At 31.0% G+C, this 19,815-nt stretch overlaps 1 protein-coding gene across 2 annotated transcripts in view; it reads right to left on the bottom strand.

Moving 5' to 3' along the window:
- Positions 1-19,815, bottom strand: part of Lerp (lysosomal enzyme receptor protein) — a 69,199-nt gene that overhangs the window by 19,832 nt on the left and 29,552 nt on the right. For both annotated transcript variants that reach the window (XM_076515677.1, XM_076515678.1), the window contains exons 14-33: positions 17,044-17,212; positions 16,547-16,711; positions 15,676-15,879; positions 14,574-14,763; positions 13,774-14,082; positions 13,327-13,517; positions 12,231-12,311; positions 10,996-11,203; positions 10,341-10,715; positions 9,144-9,198; positions 8,109-8,259; positions 7,136-7,265; positions 6,500-6,625; positions 5,681-5,934; positions 4,376-4,582; positions 4,126-4,272; positions 3,546-3,731; positions 1,129-1,339; positions 840-916; positions 27-184 (exon numbers count right to left, since the gene is read on the bottom strand). In XM_076515677.1, coding sequence (XP_076371792.1) covers positions 27-184; positions 840-916; positions 1,129-1,339; positions 3,546-3,731; positions 4,126-4,272; positions 4,376-4,582; positions 5,681-5,934; positions 6,500-6,625; positions 7,136-7,265; positions 8,109-8,259; positions 9,144-9,198; positions 10,341-10,715; positions 10,996-11,203; positions 12,231-12,311; positions 13,327-13,517; positions 13,774-14,082; positions 14,574-14,763; positions 15,676-15,879; positions 16,547-16,711; positions 17,044-17,212 — 3,594 coding nt within the window. The remainder of the gene's footprint in view (positions 1-26; positions 185-839; positions 917-1,128; positions 1,340-3,545; positions 3,732-4,125; positions 4,273-4,375; positions 4,583-5,680; positions 5,935-6,499; positions 6,626-7,135; positions 7,266-8,108; positions 8,260-9,143; positions 9,199-10,340; positions 10,716-10,995; positions 11,204-12,230; positions 12,312-13,326; positions 13,518-13,773; positions 14,083-14,573; positions 14,764-15,675; positions 15,880-16,546; positions 16,712-17,043; positions 17,213-19,815) is intronic.

Genomic DNA, 19,815 nt, shown 5'->3' with positions numbered 1-19,815 from the left:
GCTTTATAATCTTAGCTGAAACTTACTTATTCCCTGAATGGTCAGTAGTATTCCAACTGTGACTTATGCTGCTAAGAAGTCTCAGGTTGTAGCTCTGACCTTGAGCAATCAAGGTACATTCATCTTCCTCCATATCACACACCAAACTGGTCTTCCACATAAATACTGCCATGCACGTGTACTTCTATAGATACAAAACAATTGAACAGAGTATTAACTGCCAACTATTTATCCATTTCACACACATTACTATCAAATATTTCACACTGATTCACAAAAACTAATCACATGATTCAGAAACAAACGACCTTATAACACCACAATTTTATTTAGTTAAATGCTCAATATTTCACTTTACATCTTCTAAGTCATAAGAGCCAACTAGTTGGGTACAGTAAAGTAGTAACATCCTGATAAGGTGAGATACAGTGAAGTAGTGAGCTTTTGATAAGATAGGCACAATCATTGAAGCTTTGTAGTGACAGTTTCAGTTTTAGTGGACTCTCCTGAATTTGTAAAGTTCTGCAAGTGTCTTTCCTCTCCTCCCTACACTTTCAACAACAAAATGTAAGTTATGATAAACAGTAGCTGGCAATATCACCTAAATGTTGTTTAATAAATCTAACCTTTGCTCTGAGAAAGGAGATGATAAAACTACCACAGAACACTTTTCCTTAGAATCAGTTTTTATTAATTGCTTTAAACAAAAAGATCAGTGAATGAACAACATGTAAAACAGTTAAAAACCAGAGTCCCACATATCTTCTAATACTTTATATAACCCATTCACTTGTTCATCCTTAGAATTCTCAATTTAACAAGTGAACAAAGCATCTTACCTTATACAGTACTGGAGCATTAATTCCAGCCATAGGATCACACACAAAAATTATTTCTGATGACCGACGACCATTCTCTGTCAAAGAACATTTCAGTAGAAAAAATATATTACTGAGGTGACACATAACAACATATTACTATACTTTTCTCTGCATAAATTTATAAATTTTCATGACAGAAACAAATCCAGTACAGTCAACTAAATAAAGGTATTCAAAGTTTCAAAAACTAAAACTTACATATCACATATTTCACTCTTAAAATGTTCAAAGATATATGTAAACTCACCACCAGAGGGACAATCACTTCCATTTGTATACTGTAACTTCAACACCTGACCATCATACAACAATGTGGCACTGTCAGCCACACCAAAATTCTCTCCCGAAGAGCCCAGTGTGCACACTCCAGCCCCAGGACACCCCAAGTTAATATCAGATTCTCTAACAGCCCCACAAACATTCAATGCAAACTCTTCTTGTTCGTCAGCACCAGAGGTCTGAATATTTACAAACAAATATGATTAAGATTTAGGGAAAAAAACATAGCAAGATTCATACAACAAAACTGACCACAATGTTCAAAATAACAACCAAACACTGATGTTTTCATGTTGCAAAACTGACCACAGTATTCATAACATGAATTTTGTTTCCATGTTGACTACCCAACATCCATAGCAATTTTGATTTTAAGATAAAAATAACAGAAAATTTTTAAATTTAATATGTGAAATCTTTGTAACCCCTAGATAATTACCAAATGTTTTTAAGAAAAAAAAATTATATTTTATCCGTTGTTTGCACTATTGAATCTCGGTATGGTTTCAGTGGATTTGATCAACCACAATCACCATAAAAAAAAGAAAATAAAATAAACACAAATTATACTCTTTTTCATTCTAGAATGACCATAAATTATAACATGAAAATACAAATGTTTAATCTAATTAGTTTAAATATCATATTATATATTTATTATGTTGACCTTTCATCCATGTCTAACATCACAGAAGTTGTAATGAAACAGTGCACATCACATCACAGCATATCCAATATAAAACTGACATTTATAAAATAACTTGACTTGCCTGTGTTGTAGTGAACCAGTATTTGGTGAAAAATTTAAGCTCAGTAAAGTCTTGCATTTACCATTTTGAATCTTGTATAAAAAGAAATTTCCATACCAGTATATTAGAAAAAGGATGGGAAAGTCACTATGATGTGACATTAAGTTTTTATTGGTTATTCGCACAGAAACAGATGTATGCAATCAACTGTTTTCAAAAATGATAGGAGGTGGGCACAGCCACTGTATCCAAGTCGGTAAACAAAGCAGTATCTCAGCAAATAGTAAAGATAAGAGGTTCTTATTTTTATTCTACCTTGTCAATATTGGTAATTGGAGTTCCAGATTTATATGAAACTCCACCCTGTATTTGGACATCACAAACATCTAATTTGGACCAGCGGTGCATTTAATATACCATATAACAAAAATTGGTATTTCAGTCAATTTTTAGTACTTACATTTAAATTAAGAAATTAATGTGCAATACTAACATTTGAATGATATAAAGTTTAATACCAAATTTAACATTAATTCATAAAATGGTAAAAAAAAATTTAGAATGAATCAATCAGTGATGACATGGCCTTTGACCTCTGTTGATAGGGTTACACCTTTCATTAATGCAGTTCACATATTAAAATAGCACATTAAATTTATTACTCTTCAATCTACAAGATCCTTTACAGACAAACCAACAGTACAACAGATATAACTGATTATAAGTTCACTTCAGCATGCACTTTCACCACAAACCTCAAATTCATCATAATGAATTCAACAAATTCTCTTGTAAGGTTTTTCACAGAAATAGCCAAAAGTGAACCTCACAGGCAATCATAGCAACGAGATAGTTCTGAGGAATGACTTTATGAAATACTGAAGGCATAAAAATTAAAGTTGAAAGAGGTTTCATTTTTGTAGATGATAAAAATATTAAGTACTTGTCTAACTACAGAAATATGTATATACACACATTAGAGTGATATTATACAAGTATTCCATTATGAAGTCATGATCTGATTGTAGCAAAACATTTTCCGATATGGGTTGCGTATCTTCATGAAATCTGACAAGCTTTCAATAAATATTAAGTGTTTTGCACAGGAAAAATAAATTTCTGATGAATTATTTTTGTTAAAAATTAATGATCTAACAAAGAATATTATTAGTGTTGAGTATCTTCATTTCTTCTATCAATAGCATTATTTGAAAACTAACTAAAATTAACAATAACACAGTATATACAGATATTATCTTTTGTTTTTATCATATTTTGCTTTTCTTTCCAGCTGCCCTTCAGCTGGTCTAACCTGAAAATTTTAAAAAGCACTGTTAAGTGTGAATTACTTAAATAAGACATTATTAGTAATATAAATTACAAAAAACTGTCAAACTTGCAACAAACCGTTGGTAAAACTTCTGTATCTATATATGTATCATATTAATTACTATGATGAGATGTGCAACCACTAAATACACACAAATGTACACATGGTAATGAAATTGAAAGAGTACTAATTTCTTTATATAAGTACAATATAAAAATATTAGAAGAACACGGCATCATTAAAATAACTTTAACTGATCCCACAGATTCAAGTAACATTTAAACAACCATACTGTTGTTAGCTTACCTTATAGGAAGAACTAGACATTGACAGGGGAGAAAGGTCAAAGTTCAAGCCCTTGAATGAGTCACTGTACATGCATTTCTTAGAATCAGATACACCATGCAATCCACCAGGACACACAAGAACAGTTTTCCATTCGAAGATGTAAACACAATATTCAGTTAGAAAATCTATTAACACTGGATCTCCCTAGGAAAACAAGCACAAAATATTAAACACAACCTCAATATTCACAGTAACATTAGAGGAAAAATAAAATCAGACTTTATGTCAAGAAGTAAAACCCAGAAGATTTAGGTTTTGTATGGAAATCAAAGATTAAAGATTATGAGGACAGAATAAAACCATTAGTTTCTTTTATGATTCTTGCTTACATTGTATTATTTTTATAAATATAAAAGATTGATACAACCGTCACAACCATGTATTAATCCAAGTATGAACCAATTGAATTAACATTACAGCAATTAATCGATGTCTTAACCAGCTGTTAACAATTAAAAATACAAATTTTTTGAACTTTTATGTTACAACCAACCTTTCTGGTTTTTAAATATTTACCAATAATACCCTGAACTATTACCTTTCCAGCTGTAGGGTCGCATAAAAATATCACACGTGCTTTATTCCTCTGTGTGAGATCTGACTCACACTGAGAACCATTGTGGAAAAGAACTGTCACATGACCTTCAAAGTCTATGATTGGTTCCATCAGTGACTGACCAAGGCTCTGAAAAAAATTATATTACATAAAAACACAAATCAAAACCTGAAAGTTTCTGTAGAACTTAGAAAAATGTTAAAAGAACAGAAGTAAAATATTGATAGCTTACAAAGTATTTATTGTCACTTATCCCAGCTTTACAAACAGCAGCATTGGGAGGGCAGTTTACTCCAGGTTCTGGGTTCAGGGGTCGACAAAGGTTGAGAAAGTAGGCTGATCTATCATCCATCATGTTTGTTGCTGTGTGTTTACCCTCCATCAATATTAAAGGAGACAAATCAATAGTTTCTGTACCATTTTGCACAGCACAATACACCTAAGTAAGATGAAAAGATAAAAAAAATTAATGTTAAATTTAAGTATCTCAATCAGTAATGTAACTACTGAAGTAACATGTAACTAAAGAATAAATATAAATGGTACAAAAAAGCATTACATTAGGGCCTGAAACTACATACGACAGTTAAACAGAGTCAAGACTAGTTATTTTAATATAAAAGAAGTATTTATCTAAAGTCAGTACTTCTTCAGTAGTTGAGAATACAATCTAGACACCAATTCAGCTTGGCATATAACAAAAACTTAACACACTGGTGTTACACATAAACATCTTCAGAAATAACATAGGAAGTTGGCAGTAAATTTATTTTATTTATTCAATGATACGTAATATAATCTACCATTGAATACAATTAATTAGAGAATTATCCCCAGATAAAATACAACACAATCAAGGTTACACTACAATAAACCATATTGAACTAAAAGTTAAAACAAAGAAAGCCACAATTATCTTCAAGAGTCCAGATTTTTCTGCTACGTTTTCTCTTTTCTTAATCTTCAAAATTTTTAGTTATTTGTTTTGTTGTGTTTTTCATGAACTTTCTATACTTTGGGTTTACGTTAAGATTTAAGGCCTATCCAGGTGAAGATACAACTATTAGTAATGTTTATTACTCATGTTCCAACATATTTCATGACAGCTGTATTCCAGTTAGCTGATAAAGTTCTGTGGTTGCTTCTGTCAGAACACTTACAAGTAGAAATGAATAGAAATCATCATGAACATCAAACTAAACATTCTAGTGTTCTATTCCAGCACTGAGATAAGTAACTGGTGGAAACAAAAAACATTCCAGTGTTCTATTCCAGAACTGAAATAAGTACCTGGTGAAAATAAAACATTCCAGTGTGCTATTCCAGAACTGAAATAAGTAACTGATGGAAACTAAACAGGTAAATGTTTTAATTCTCATATGATAAATATTATCCAAAAGTAACAGAAGAAGTGATCTTCACATCGTGTACATTAAAGCCCATGGTCTTCGATATCTTCACAATCACACTTAATACAATGGAGACCACAATGCTCTGTTAGAGAAATTCTACAAACAGTGTTAATATGTACAAATACCTTGTGTTCACATGCAAGAGGTGTATGCCAAGTGAAGAAATAGGTGCAGTCATGGTCTTCAAAAATGAAGGTTGGTTTTCCTTTACTGGTTCCACAGACAAACTGAATAATAGTGCTCCGTCGGAAATTTCCATCATGGCAAAGAGACCCTCCACTGTAGTTGAGAAACAGTATACCTTCTCTGTAATGAAGGAGACTATTAGCTTTCCCCGCGTCCCACCTATGATCACCAAGGACTTCCTGCTGACACGAACCTATAAAAAAAATAGTTAAATAAAGCTGTCATCCTGTAAAAAACTAACAAAATTATAATTCACTCTTGTGATGTACACATATACACCATGGTATCCTCGAACTTGCTCTGCAATGTTCACACACACACACACGTTTTCACAAAAACATTCACATGTGATGTTTTTACAATGAATTCACACAATATTCATTTCAGTGTTAGCCAAAATCTTTCCTTCCCAATACAATAATATTTGAAACCTCTCTAGTGTCAGTGAATAACAAACCGGACAAACCATACTCTTACTCAGAAGAAACTTTGGAAATATACAAGATCTGTATCTTTAGTTGGAAGTTTCATATTCAATAAATACTTAAGCTAATCCCCGCTGTCCTCAGGATAAAGAAACACAGCTAACTTTCATATACTTTATTGTAAAACAAAAATAAACTGTTCACAATATAAATGCATTATATTAAAATATTAAAAAAAACTTTTACTAGGTTCTCATAAGTACTTCACATACCAAGTGTGTAATAAAGAATACTTTGTGATCACTTCAATGGTGGACATACAACAATTCTTACCAATATTTCTTCCACACACAGAGTTCTTAATATCTCCACACACGTTAAGCTGAAACTCATGGTTTGCAGTACTTTGGACAATGTATGGTTCATGTTTTTGTAAAGAGCTCAAATCAAACCTAAAGCCTTTAAAAAACAGTATGAAATATTATTACATGAATGACTACACATAAAACTCAATCCTATACAGTTCCAAATAGTATATTTGATAAAACAAAAAAGGAAAGTTTATCATAGCATGAGTACAGAGAGAAAAAGAAACTAGTAAAACGAGTTTTAACTAATATCACGTTTTTGTAACAAGAAACATCACCTTCAATGAAGACAAAATAAGCAAATAATGAGGCAAAACAAATTATAAACGTATTTACAGAAATCAAAATCAGGAAGTGTATAATTCAAGCTCTAGAAACATCAAAATACATTACATATTCCAGAACTATCAGTTAAACAATTATTTACAATACTTGTATGCACATCTGTTAGGATTCAGAAGGGTTACTTCTATGAACACAAGTCCAAAAATTAAAAAAAATTTAGAATATTCCTATGTCAATTTACTCAAGTGGTAATTACATACCATTGCTTTTCTAATAAAAGTAATAAATAAGATTTTACTAAACAAACATTACTGACCAGTTAGTGGATTGACTGTTGTACAGTTAAATGTCAGTAATTCAGTACCGAGAGGACAGGCTGCAGAAGTACTCCATGTAAAGTAGTAAGTACAACCTTCTTGGCCAACATACTCTGGTTTGCCCCAATGCTTTATATCATAAATTAAAAAAAAAAAACTAATTAAAACAGTAAATAACTTTCTTATTATAAATACAAGTTTGACTGTATTAATACACCCATTTAAAGTTTGAAGATTTACATAATTCTTTTAAAGCGTTTCTTCTGAAGCTTTGCTACTACATTGTGTTTGAGAAAGTAGCCACAGTTGGGTTTAATTGTGTATAATTCTTTTTTTGAAGTATCATTAAATTCATCACAATACACAAAAATACATGGGATATCTTTACAGTGCCCACCACAGGGACTGAGCTACAAAATTTAACCCTTCAAGTTTTAAAACTGAATCACATGTAAATATGGGGAGTAATAGCACAAAATGTTTTTCATTCTAGACTTTATTGTAGTTAAATTTTAATCACCATTAAATCAAGAAAAATAAAAACGAGAGAAAATGAAAAGTAATAGCATGATAAAAGTCTCAAACTTTGAATTAACCATGTTTGGATAACAGATTTTATCTATTAATACTCCATCCAATGCTTTCATTGAATACATTTCTTAATTTCTTAGAAAACTTAAATTTGGATTAACTACAATAGAGAATCCAGTTTTAATACACACCAACCTTAAGGGTTTACCAATAAATATTAAATAAAATAAATTGTACTGAAAATTGTAATAAACCTAAACTAATTATTCATTTTGTTGGTAAAACTATATATTAAGTGTCATTGGGTACACAAAATCTGAAACTACTGTTTGTCCATTAGCTTAATAAGGAATAAGGCTTGTGTTGCACGTTAAACAGCAGTTCTAGTATTCTGCTCAAAGGACAAAAACTCAGACTTAAAACACACTAAGGTTCTCTTACATATTTCTTGGTGTCACATCTAAATTCAATAACAGTTTCATATTTCTTTCTTGTTCCATTCAATTCACAATTATCTCCTTCAGAATATTGAAGTTTCAACTTTCCTTCCTTCAAATGTGGACTTTTTACAAGACGTCCCAAATTCAACGTTCTGAAAGCAAAAGATAAAAGATGTTGAGAAATAAAATCACACATGGTGGATTCTATGGACATTTACAGTGGTTTAGATGCATAATTATACTTATTCATACTGGGATAAAATCACAAACTGCAAACTTAACAAAAGTTACTGATTTGAAAGTCTTAACACTTATACTGATCACATTAACTCTGTTTAAAATCAGCACTCCTAATTTTTTACTTTTAACCTAATTGACCTTAAACAGACAAACACAATAAATGAACTAAGCTTGTAATACACTTGTCTCCAATTGAGGCTAACAGTAACTTTCACAGGTTTAGGGTAGGAAATGAGATGAACAACCTTGCAATAGTCCACTATTTATATGTTTAAGTATGACATGAATGTAAAGAGTTAGATTTAAAAAAGAACAAAAAACCAAGAAATCCTGCCTCATATTTGGACTAATATGGTATGTAATTCACAAAATGTGATTAATAATGAAAAACAGCAAACAACCACACAATTCTGACTAACCTTCTGCATCTTTATCTGAATTCTAGTTATAGAAAAATATTACTATAGCTTCAAAATGGAAATATACCACAAAATTTAGATTTTATTACAATTTATATCTTACCATAATAAATTTCTGGAAAGAGTTTAAAGAACATGAAAAATAGCACTAGTCACTATATAATTCTATATATATTTTAGCAATTTTCAGTAAAAACCAAAACACTAGAAATAACCAGCATGTCCACTGTTTGGTACAAACATAATCACAAAATTAAACTGAAGCAGAAACTATATAAAATAATGGTTCACATTACTTAAATCTTTGATAACACTTCAATTCAACTTTGCTTAAAATGGAAAATATGGATGGAAATAGATTACAGTAAAAAACTCACTTTCCATTTTCCTTATCCAGTAAGCAGATAGCAGCTTCAGATGGACACCTTGCAGCTGTAAAATAAAATTGAAACTTACATACACACTTTTTGACACAAAACTATCCTCCAGCTACATATTTAATGAACTTCAGAATTTGAAGAATCATAAAAAAATATAAACTATAAACAGCACGATCTTAGCATACTATAGTTATACAGGACTTTTGATCATAGCTGTAAACAGTGTTGTTTAAGTACCAAAAACACTGTTGTGAAAGATTAATAGATAAATCCTAAACTTCCTAAAATATACAAGTATCTTTACAAGATATTCTGAAAAAACACTGAAATTGTTTATTTATGCACATAAGTTTTATTGTTGGTCATATCTTTTTCTTATTCCTTGTATTTACTTTGTACACGTAAATGTCTCTCCTGCTCAGGTATTTAGCTTTAAAGAAATGATCACCTTTTCACGAGCTTGTGCTAAGCAAGTTTTAAATTACTCATAGCATTCAAAAGCGTTTAGATTATTAGGTTTAAACTCACCAACAAAAAGGCCTTTATTTACCCAACAGTTCTGAGCTGGTTTACTCAGACTCTAGACCACGCAACCAATGATTTGTTTTTACAAAACAACAGACAGTGTGGCCCACATGCCACAATTATTGTAATTAATCACATTACTGATTGTACTTTTGAGGGTTTTTTTTGTGCTTCATACATTAAAGTGTCTATAACTGAAGAAATCTGAAGTGTTAATAACTTGCGTATTTTAAAAGGGTACTGTAATTAGACCTCACCAGTAATTAGACAGTTAACTCCTTATTCATAACAATGACTGCAAGAAATCAGGATACATGGGTGGAGGCGATACCTATAAGCACATGTAACTACACATGTGGAGATAAGGAACTAAATACCAGTTAAGTTCTAGACATATGTTGCATGGTGTTTATCTTGTTTGTCTACTCCTGGAACTGTAACACTTGAAAGTGGAGAGAGCACAGATTGATTCAACCTACTCTATTAACCTGAAGACGACCTAAAAAGGTCAAATCATTGTTCTGTACTTTATTTTAAAATTTAATTAAAGTTTTAATACCCATACCAGACATCTAGAGAATACATTTTCACTTCACGCAAGTTTCTCATAATCATAATTCAACCTACATTGCTGATCAAGGTAAAAACCAAAGCTACTTTTTTTTTTACCTGGCTGGTACACTACACTTCTACAAACATTCATTATGAAGGTTTTCTTGGGTAGCTCGGGAGAGGTGACAAAGTAGTTGTCAGACAAGAGAGACAAGGAGCTCAAGTCGTACTGATTTCCATTTCTATCACTAACACTGCACTCTTCTACCTCAAATGGAGGACAAGCCAAAGAAGTAGCCCACAGAAACAAGTAGGTACAGTTACTCTGTTCAGAAATAAAGGTAGGCCCTTCCTTGATGCCATCGGTAGAGTGATCACAAATGAAGGTTATAATAGATATCCTTTCATACTGCCGATGACAATTTCCTTTGCCTCCTTTATATATTAGTTGTAGTACTCCATCTTGAAGGGTAAGATTGCCATTTGATTTTCCTGAGTAAATAAAAAGAAAAAAAACCTAAACTTATTATTCTACCATCCTAAATACTTACTCAACTAGGACTGGATATTTTACAGTACATTCCAAAATTTAAAAGTTGCTAATAGTTCATTAAGTAATTTTTGTGGAACACTTCCTTTATATGCATATACAAACTGTCACACTTTAGCAAATAAATGAACTAACACACACATATCCACATCTTGATGGTAATTTCCTCCTCCTTTTTAATCTTTCAACTAAGTTGCTAATATTTACCAAGTTGTATCTTACCTGCATTAATAATCATCGAGTCTTTGGTCTGACACACACCTGCATCCTGACACTCTTTCGAATCCGTATCAACATTCCCACAGACTTTGATTAAGTAAGTATGTTCCCCTCCTCTTACACTGTAAACACCTGATTTTCTCAAGGGACTCAGGTCAAAGTGGTAACCAAATGATTTATCTGTTACGGAACAATTTTTACCTCTCTCCCTCTGTAAACATTAACTAGAATTATTAAATGGCCTTCAAATACATCCCAAATATTAGTAAAATATATTAGTATCTCATGAATCCTCTCTAAAGAACCCAAACAACTGGTGTTTTTATGATTCCTGTAGCTTTATTTATGACTTCTGATATTTGAAACAGTTTTACAGAGTAATTAAAACTGAAGTATTCTGGGAATGAATTGTGTGTATACTCCTCTCGCTTTATAAAGTAACAATTATGAAATATTAAAAGGTTAAAGTTCAAGATACTTGTGTGAATATCCAAAAATTAAAACACTCAAAAGATTGACATTTTATAAATTACACAATTAAAAACACAACAACTTTATTCTGAGATCACCAACAACCTTAAAACATCATCTTCTGAAGTGATATGAAGTTGAAACATAGTGTCAGTGTAAAATTTTTTAAAATTATGGTTTTGGAAAATCTTAATTGCTTCAATTAACAGTTATTACACAATAGACTGAGTAGTAAGGGTAACCACACCTAAAGTTAATATTACAAATGCAAGGGATTCAAAGACTGGATCGAAACCCATCTTTATAGTTTGACACTTTTTACATTTTGATAACGTACTGGAGAACTACAATTTTGTTTTCTACCCCAGGTCTTCTGTTAAATGTAACATACAAATAAGATTTTCATACACTCCTTGAACAACACATGCCCATAAATTTGTGGTACTTAGTTTCATATTCTAAGTCCCAGATGTCATTATTTCACAATGTCCTCTCTTTCCACTCGTCTTCTAACATTTCTATTCATACTTCAAATTTTTTTATATAAATATCTCAGCACAATGTCTTCTAAACCACATCTGTATTTAATAAGATGGTCAATCTTAAATAGTGATTCACCTTAAAAACCTGTCTGTATTAAATAAAATTTACAAGTACCTTCACTAAAAGGCTAGAACAGTTATAATCACACGCCGTTAATTATTACTACGTCTAACAAAATTTAAGTCAAAACATTTTACTAAGTAAATATAAGCTACGTGACAAACCTTGACTGGACAGGCAGCTGGTGTTTCAAAGGAAAACGTATATTGACACTCTGAAGATATCCCATAAAATACGAGTTCATTCTTTATGGAAGGAATAAAGAATTATAAAATTTCTTACTGTTAAATGATTTTCAATAACCTTAATATATAATTATTAACCAAATAATTTTTCTTCCTTCTCAGATAGAAATATTTGTTAAGAAATCACAATCAAACTTACAAGTTCTTAAAAAACACTTTGTTATGCTAAGATACAAATCGGTTCATTTTCTCTTTGTAAAACAGCCCACTAGCTAAACAGATACAAGTATACACATTGTAAGAAATAGGCTTAATACCATATAAAAGTACAAGAGGTGACTTGAAATATAGTAAAATACATTTCAAGTAACAAACATTTACACACACACACACACACACACACACACACACTAAAAGAAAATAATTTCCTATCGTATTTGGAAAACATGTTTGGGCTAATTAAGGTTCCGATATTTATTGTTATTCCTATATCAGTTATTACTTGGCAGAGCAAACAGTATCATTACATGTCAGTGTTTTATTTGGCACTATGCAATACAAGAAACAAACCATTTTTCCCCACAACACTTGTAATATAGTCCCCTACCAATACACATTATATCACTGCAGTATAAATTAAACTAATCTTCTATATACTTTTTTGTATTGTATAATGAAAGAAAGAACTTTGGAATGTTACATCACCAACCAAACAAACTTAGAGTCTGCAAATTGATATTTATATCTTACCGATTAAAAAAAACCTCCAAGCTATAAAAATCCTTATAGACAGTTCAAATAAAAATTCATTAAAGTATTAATGTTTTTCTTTGAAAGATTGTTCAGATAGAGTATTCATGATAAAACTTTGTAGAATGGATGGCAACTGCCTGTTGTGGAGATACAAGTATAGAGGATGACTTTTCAAAAGACTTCCACCTTTTGTCAAGTTTTGAAAACAAAAGGTGGAAGACTTTCGAAACGTCTATCCTACAAAATCTCATTATTAATGTTTTATATTAAAAAAAAATCACCAAGGCAAGCGTTTTTATTAATTAATTATTACAAAACACACCTTATCTATCGAACAATGGAGAATAATTACTGTACTCCACTGGGTAGTTCTGTTTTGGCAAGGAGATCCATTGGGATAATGGAGAATTATCTGGTCATTTTTAACCTCTGGTGGCATCTTTATTACTCCAAGGCTAATACCAACTGACTCTGGCTTCTGTACGTCTGTCATGCAGGCACCAACTGGACCACCTTTAATAATATAGTTTAAGACCTATTAAAAACACCTACCACACATATCACAACTTACTACTAAATAAAATTACTACTGTTTGATAAGGCCACTGAATCATGAGCATAATGACTACAGCTGCAATAAGAAGGTTATAATAACAATTTAGATGACTGTCTTCAAACCAGTCAATTCTGACTTCAAAACAAACATGCTATTGTATTAACCTGTCACATTTCTGTATGAAGTTCCAACCTTTTGAAAAAATTTATTCACCTGGACAAGAGTATGTAGAAACTCTGTTGATCTGTCGACAGAAGTTGATGTGGTATTGAAGGTGTTTATTATCTTTACGTGTATCCGTCACTTCCCAGTTGGTGCTGTCTAACTTTTCCAGCGGAGACAAATCATAATGGTTGCCCTGACTGTCAGTAAAAGTGCAGTCAGAAACCACTGTTTCACACACCAGTGGAGTGTCAAAATCAAATATGTAGGTGTGATAATCTTCTCGGCGAACAAATCGAGGCATACTTTCAGTTTGATTAGGACGACAATGGAAAGTTATCACAACTGTTGTCTCTAGTCCTAATTTTAGAAAAAAATTTTGTTGTCATAGGAAGAATATGGATTGAAAATGTTGTATATAACTCATAATTAGAACTATGCTTGCATACAATCAACAAAAATGTTCAGATAAACTATCTACAATGGGCAACAGTTTTGTAGAATGAAAGATACTAGAAAAATTATTCAAACATTAAATTCTACTAACTTAAGTTTCACCGAGATATCTAATGCATGTACACATTTTGTCAAACATTAGATAGATTTTAGACAGAGTTAACTGGAACACATAACATCAACGTAGGCTTCTGCAAAGCGTACAAACAGTGTGGGTAGTATAAATTTAAGACTTTTCTGAAGTATCATGGTTTAAAAAAAACACTGAAAATTATGTATATCCATTTATATTACATACAAATTGATTTACTCTGAAACCAACAACCAAACTTGAAAATAAATTACAAATATTTTACTTTAATGCAAATTGCTTTTGATGGAACTTCTATATGTACCTGTCTCTTTCTGATATGGACCTTTGAAGGTCATTGTCAAAAGGTTTTCTTCAGAAAAATGAAGAGTAAAATGCTTCAAGAGGCCTAAAGCAGTTACATTGTCCTTGTCAAATTTCTCACACACTGATATTTTACCTCGAAACTCTGGAATCTGGCAAACTTCTTCAGATATCGTTCCACATATATTTAACTAAAGAAAGTAAACAAATTAGATACAGATATAGTTTGTTTTTTTTAAACAACTTGAACTTATGGATATTGAAATAAATATAAATATACAGTCTTAGAACAAGTATGAGGAGATTGTTCCAGACAGAGGCAGCATAGTCCACGTTATATAATTTACCCAAAATTTTAGTTTTTAATATAGTTTTAGGTTATTAATAGTAAATGAATTATCTGTGTCATTTTTAACCATTATCTTCCTACATAAAAACAAATCAACTTCAACATTGGGGGGGGAGGGTCAAAAAGCATTTTTTTAAAAGACTGACTGAATATTAGTTTTTTCTGTCTTCATACAGTACACAAAACACAGTCACTAGAAAAAGAAATTCTGATGAGGTATAAGGTTTGGGGGAAATTCAATCAAAATAATTATAACTGGCATTATTTAATACTTTCTTGCATTTATGTGTGTTGTGAAGAATGACCACTATGTTATAAAAATCTTCAACCATCTGGTGCCAACTGTATGGCCTAAGTCATTGAAAGGATAAAATATTTATTATGTTTATTTTCTAATCTGTTCCAGAAAAGGTTTTACTAGTAAACAGTACATCAACACAACTATTAATTACCTTAGTACTAAATATATTCAGACAAATATGTGAAAAATGTTAAATGGTTTAACTGAAATACGTTATTACAGAGCAGTTTCTAAACCACAATCTGTGATAAACTAATCTGTACAAAAGCCTTTTAACTAGATAATGCACAGAGAATGCTTTAAATTTATATTTTAAAACAAATAAGGAACTTCCAAAACTGACATCAACTCGGACTTTTTTTTTGTTGTTGTTGTTAAAATTTATGAAACTGACACTTTAGGGTGGGTTTTCAGTATAGTTTTATTGACATATCTCCCACACTTGTTACTTACATAAAATGTACTTGATCCAGAAGTAACGACATATTGTCCATCTCTCTTTAAAGGACTGAGGTCATAGGAAAATCCTGAAACTGGATCTACAATCAGACACTTTTCTTGGACAACCTGTTCCTCTACAGGACATGCTGCTTTAGTTATCCACAGAAACGAGTATTCACAGTTCCCAACCATGCCCAGAAATGTCAACTTCTCTTGCTGTAAAGAAATAGTGTTTTCACTAAGAATCCTGTATTTATATCAGTAAGCTGTAAATAAAACTCAAATTGAGCCATAGCACACAATCCATTCATCTGATGTAAAGATACGTGCTAGGTCTAGCATTAAGTACTACTTTTCTTTGATTTCACATTTAACTTTTGAAGTGCACCCAAATGGTTCAGCCAGTTCCTCACTTACACTTGTGACAAGACACAACTGCTTTTTTATACAGTAGCAATAAATAGAGAAATTATCAAAGCAGGCAGTGAAGGGTACTACTCTTTTACTTCTTATGCAAGACTGGTGAATGGAGGTTAAGACTGATGGACTGTATATCTCCATCACGATGTAGGTGCTATATCTGCAGTCACCTCCAAAACTTAGGATACATTTTATAATCCCAGATTATAATTTATACCCTGGGATCTTTTCAATTAGTGTAGTGTTTCTGTTTAATTTTGTGTTGTTTCAACTTGTTTTTTTAAGTTATAACAATATAATACAATTAGTCAGAGGTTCGGATTTGCTGTTTTTAACAGTCCTTCCTTGTGATTTTGTTTACTTAACTTTTGAAAATATATTAATTGTTGCTAATAAATATATTTTATTTCTTTTTAATTTAAACATTGTAAACAGGAGAACTGGTTCACTTCTTGATACTTACCATAGAATTCTTGGGGCAAAGGAAGTGAATTTTACTGGAATAGTTTACGTTCTCACTATAAGCAACACACATGGCACCAGAAATGTACGTCAGCTGCAGTCGGCCAGAACTTTGCCACGTAGGAGAAGAGAGGGGTTTGCCCAAATCTCGAATTAACATTTTTTCCTAAACATAACAATGAAAAACAAAAATCAAATTTCCCAGATAATCTACAAAGAATAATTGTAATTTTAATTTAAAGTACATATTTTCTTGTCACAAGCTTACCTACCTTCAACTTGTTTGTTACCCGACCATAAAATACCTAATTATCATCTTACCTACTTTCATCCTACACGTGTTGCCTTAATGCAAGCTTATATAGATATTAGTAAAAACATTCTCAACTGTAAAACCTTTTTATAATTTCTATGTTTGCATCAAATATTTCAACTTGATGCAAATCATCAGATCAATAGGTCAACAACTTCAAGAGGCATGTCAACACACTAACTTACCATTTTGTTTGCTTTAGGATTCAACTTTGTCACACACACTGCTGCTTGTGGACTACACAGTCTAGACGTTGGAACCAGTTGCTGGCAGACATTTAAGTAAAACTTCAGAGTTTCATTATTGTTGCTTTCAGTGACCTCCCAGTTAGAGTCACCTTGAACTCTGGTTAACCTGTAGAAAAAGTAAAAACTTTCACTTTTTGTCAGTACATATCCCTTTTACATTATCACAATCTTCTCTTATTACCAACTATAATTCTTAGTAGCAGCATTCTTATTGGCATACAATGAAACCAAGTATGAATCTGCCTACTAAACTGGCTTTATAGCTGCCACATGAATGTAATACAACAAAGGAGAGTGTGCGCACATCCCATCAGAATCTATCCTAACAAGACAATATTCAAATAGATGTCCAGTAAAATGTCAAATCTATTAGAAAAAGTTGTACTACACAATCATTTCATTATTAGACACAAGAAATTCAATATATAATCAAAAAACATTCACTGTGCAAAAATTTCTAAAATTAAAAATTGATATAACCTATTTGCTATACAGGTTGTCATTTACAAATATTTCTTCAAGGTCTTATTACTTTCATACATAGGGAAAAAACAATGAACTAAATACTACATTAATTAATAATTTTGATTGGTTAGCTGTACTGTTTATGCTGCTTATGACTAACATTCAAACTGCACATAATCTACATATCCAATGTGCTTTAACTCTCAACAAAAGCTTGGTCAATTTGACCAACCATGTAACCCTCTGTACTCATTTAAAGTCTTTACAGATTTATTGCTTCTAACTTTCAATATGGTGTGTATAGCATCATAAGATTTGTCAGTTAAAATTAAAAATCTTTCACATGAAATGAAATATTTTTAACTAACTAAAATAAATTTGTCCATGCACAGAGTATTTGTTTTGATTAATCTGTATAAAGATGTTAAGATTAAAAATACTTTGCCTCATCTCAAAAATCTGATGTTATTTGTATAATCCCTAAAACCACCTAAATACACTTTTAAACATTTTTTCCCTCAAGTAAAACATTGTATTTTATCTATTACATTCTCTACTCTAGTACCTTTATTTCTTCTAAGTAGCTTTAACCAGTATACATCTATTTATATTTAAATTTTGTTTTATTTCTCTTTGAACTGTAACTACTGTCTACTGCATTACAAAGTTGTAAATTACTCAGAGAACATACAGCTAATGTAGCATGCAAGCTACTACAAGTTGCTCATGTGCATGTGTTGCGAAACATTTTAATATTTATTTTACATAATCTAATCCTAACGAGCCTAAAAAGATACTTATTTTTATATTTTAATAAATTTTTTAAATAATTAATAAACAATAAACATGAAAAACAAGAAATAAAGTACATATCCAATCTTTCTTGCTGTTGACTATCAGTAAAACTCAAACCTATTTTTTTTATATTTATGATAGTGAGGCATTAATTTTTTGTTTAATTAAATAATGCAATAAAGAACAGATAATATGCAAAGAGCAAATAATTTCCCATAACAATAAATTTTTCTGGCCTTCTAACTATGTGACAAGAAAGAAAAATTCATCCAATCTGCCTGTTGTGATTTCTATTGGAAGCAAAATTTTATTATAAGTGAAAGTTACATTTATCTGTTAAGAACACAACATAACAGTATGTCATTTGATCTATGAAACCCTTGACATCTTTAGTTATATGTATAAACATATTTAAGAGAACTAATAAATCCTGAAAGAAAGGTTCTGATATTTTATTTGATAATTTTTTAAACCAAATAAAAATTATAGTTTGTCTGAGCAATGAGAATGTTTATAGTGAGCAAACTGTTTTCCATTTCAGTGGATAACATTTGGATGCTGGATATAGTTTTTACCTTTTCCAACCTCAGACATGAGTTTATGATAGGTTTAGATACAGTCATGTAGCTAGTTGATATCAATGTTTTCTTAGTGTCTATTCATCTTTCACTGAGTACTATTTTAAAGTGTTTACTCTTTGGATTTTCACTACAGTCTTTGCTTACATTAACAATTTGTATTTATTTCCACTTTTTGAAGGGTTGGTGGATGAAACAGAGAAGATGCCTGAAGAAAATTCAAGTTTTTATTATGTTCCCTTGTAGAATTAAGAATTAAAAGCTTATATACAATTAAAATATGGATTATTTGTTAAGATTTTATGTTATACTAATGGGTAAAGCAAAAAGTAGTTCAACAAAATTTTGATAGAAAGACATGAAAACTCATGTGCAGTAAAGGACATCCAGGTGAAAGGGTTCCAAATTTATACGACTATCCAAATCTGGTTCATACTGTGTACAAATACTAATAACTAAATGAAATAAAAAAAAGAAACAAGAGAGTTCATGTAGCCATTTTTAAAGTGTTCCTATCAATATCTGAAATAAATTATTGCAACATGTAACTAAAAGGACTTCACATCAAACTCAGCCCAGATAATTGACCATAAGGAGCATAATTTGCAAATATAACTAAAGCAATATAAATTGATATATCCAGCAAATTATCTTTTTGTACTTGATATAAGAAAGCAATATGACCATATCTGTTTTAATCATTTCCCAACAGGCTCAAATGTAATAATAATAATAATAATAATAATAATATGCGAGTTTGTATATACACATCTGTACATGTTAAGTATTTATACTATATATAGCCTTTGGTGTAGTGTTTGTACATTCACCTCCTTAAACACATTTAAAATGTTTTCAGTAAAACTATTTT

Source organism: Tachypleus tridentatus, chromosome 7, assembly GCF_004210375.1.
Source record: "Tachypleus tridentatus isolate NWPU-2018 chromosome 7, ASM421037v1, whole genome shotgun sequence".
In the NCBI taxonomy this organism is placed as follows: Eukaryota; Metazoa; Arthropoda; class Merostomata; order Xiphosura; family Limulidae; genus Tachypleus; species Tachypleus tridentatus.
This window is presented reverse-complemented; position numbering and strand designations above follow the sequence as displayed.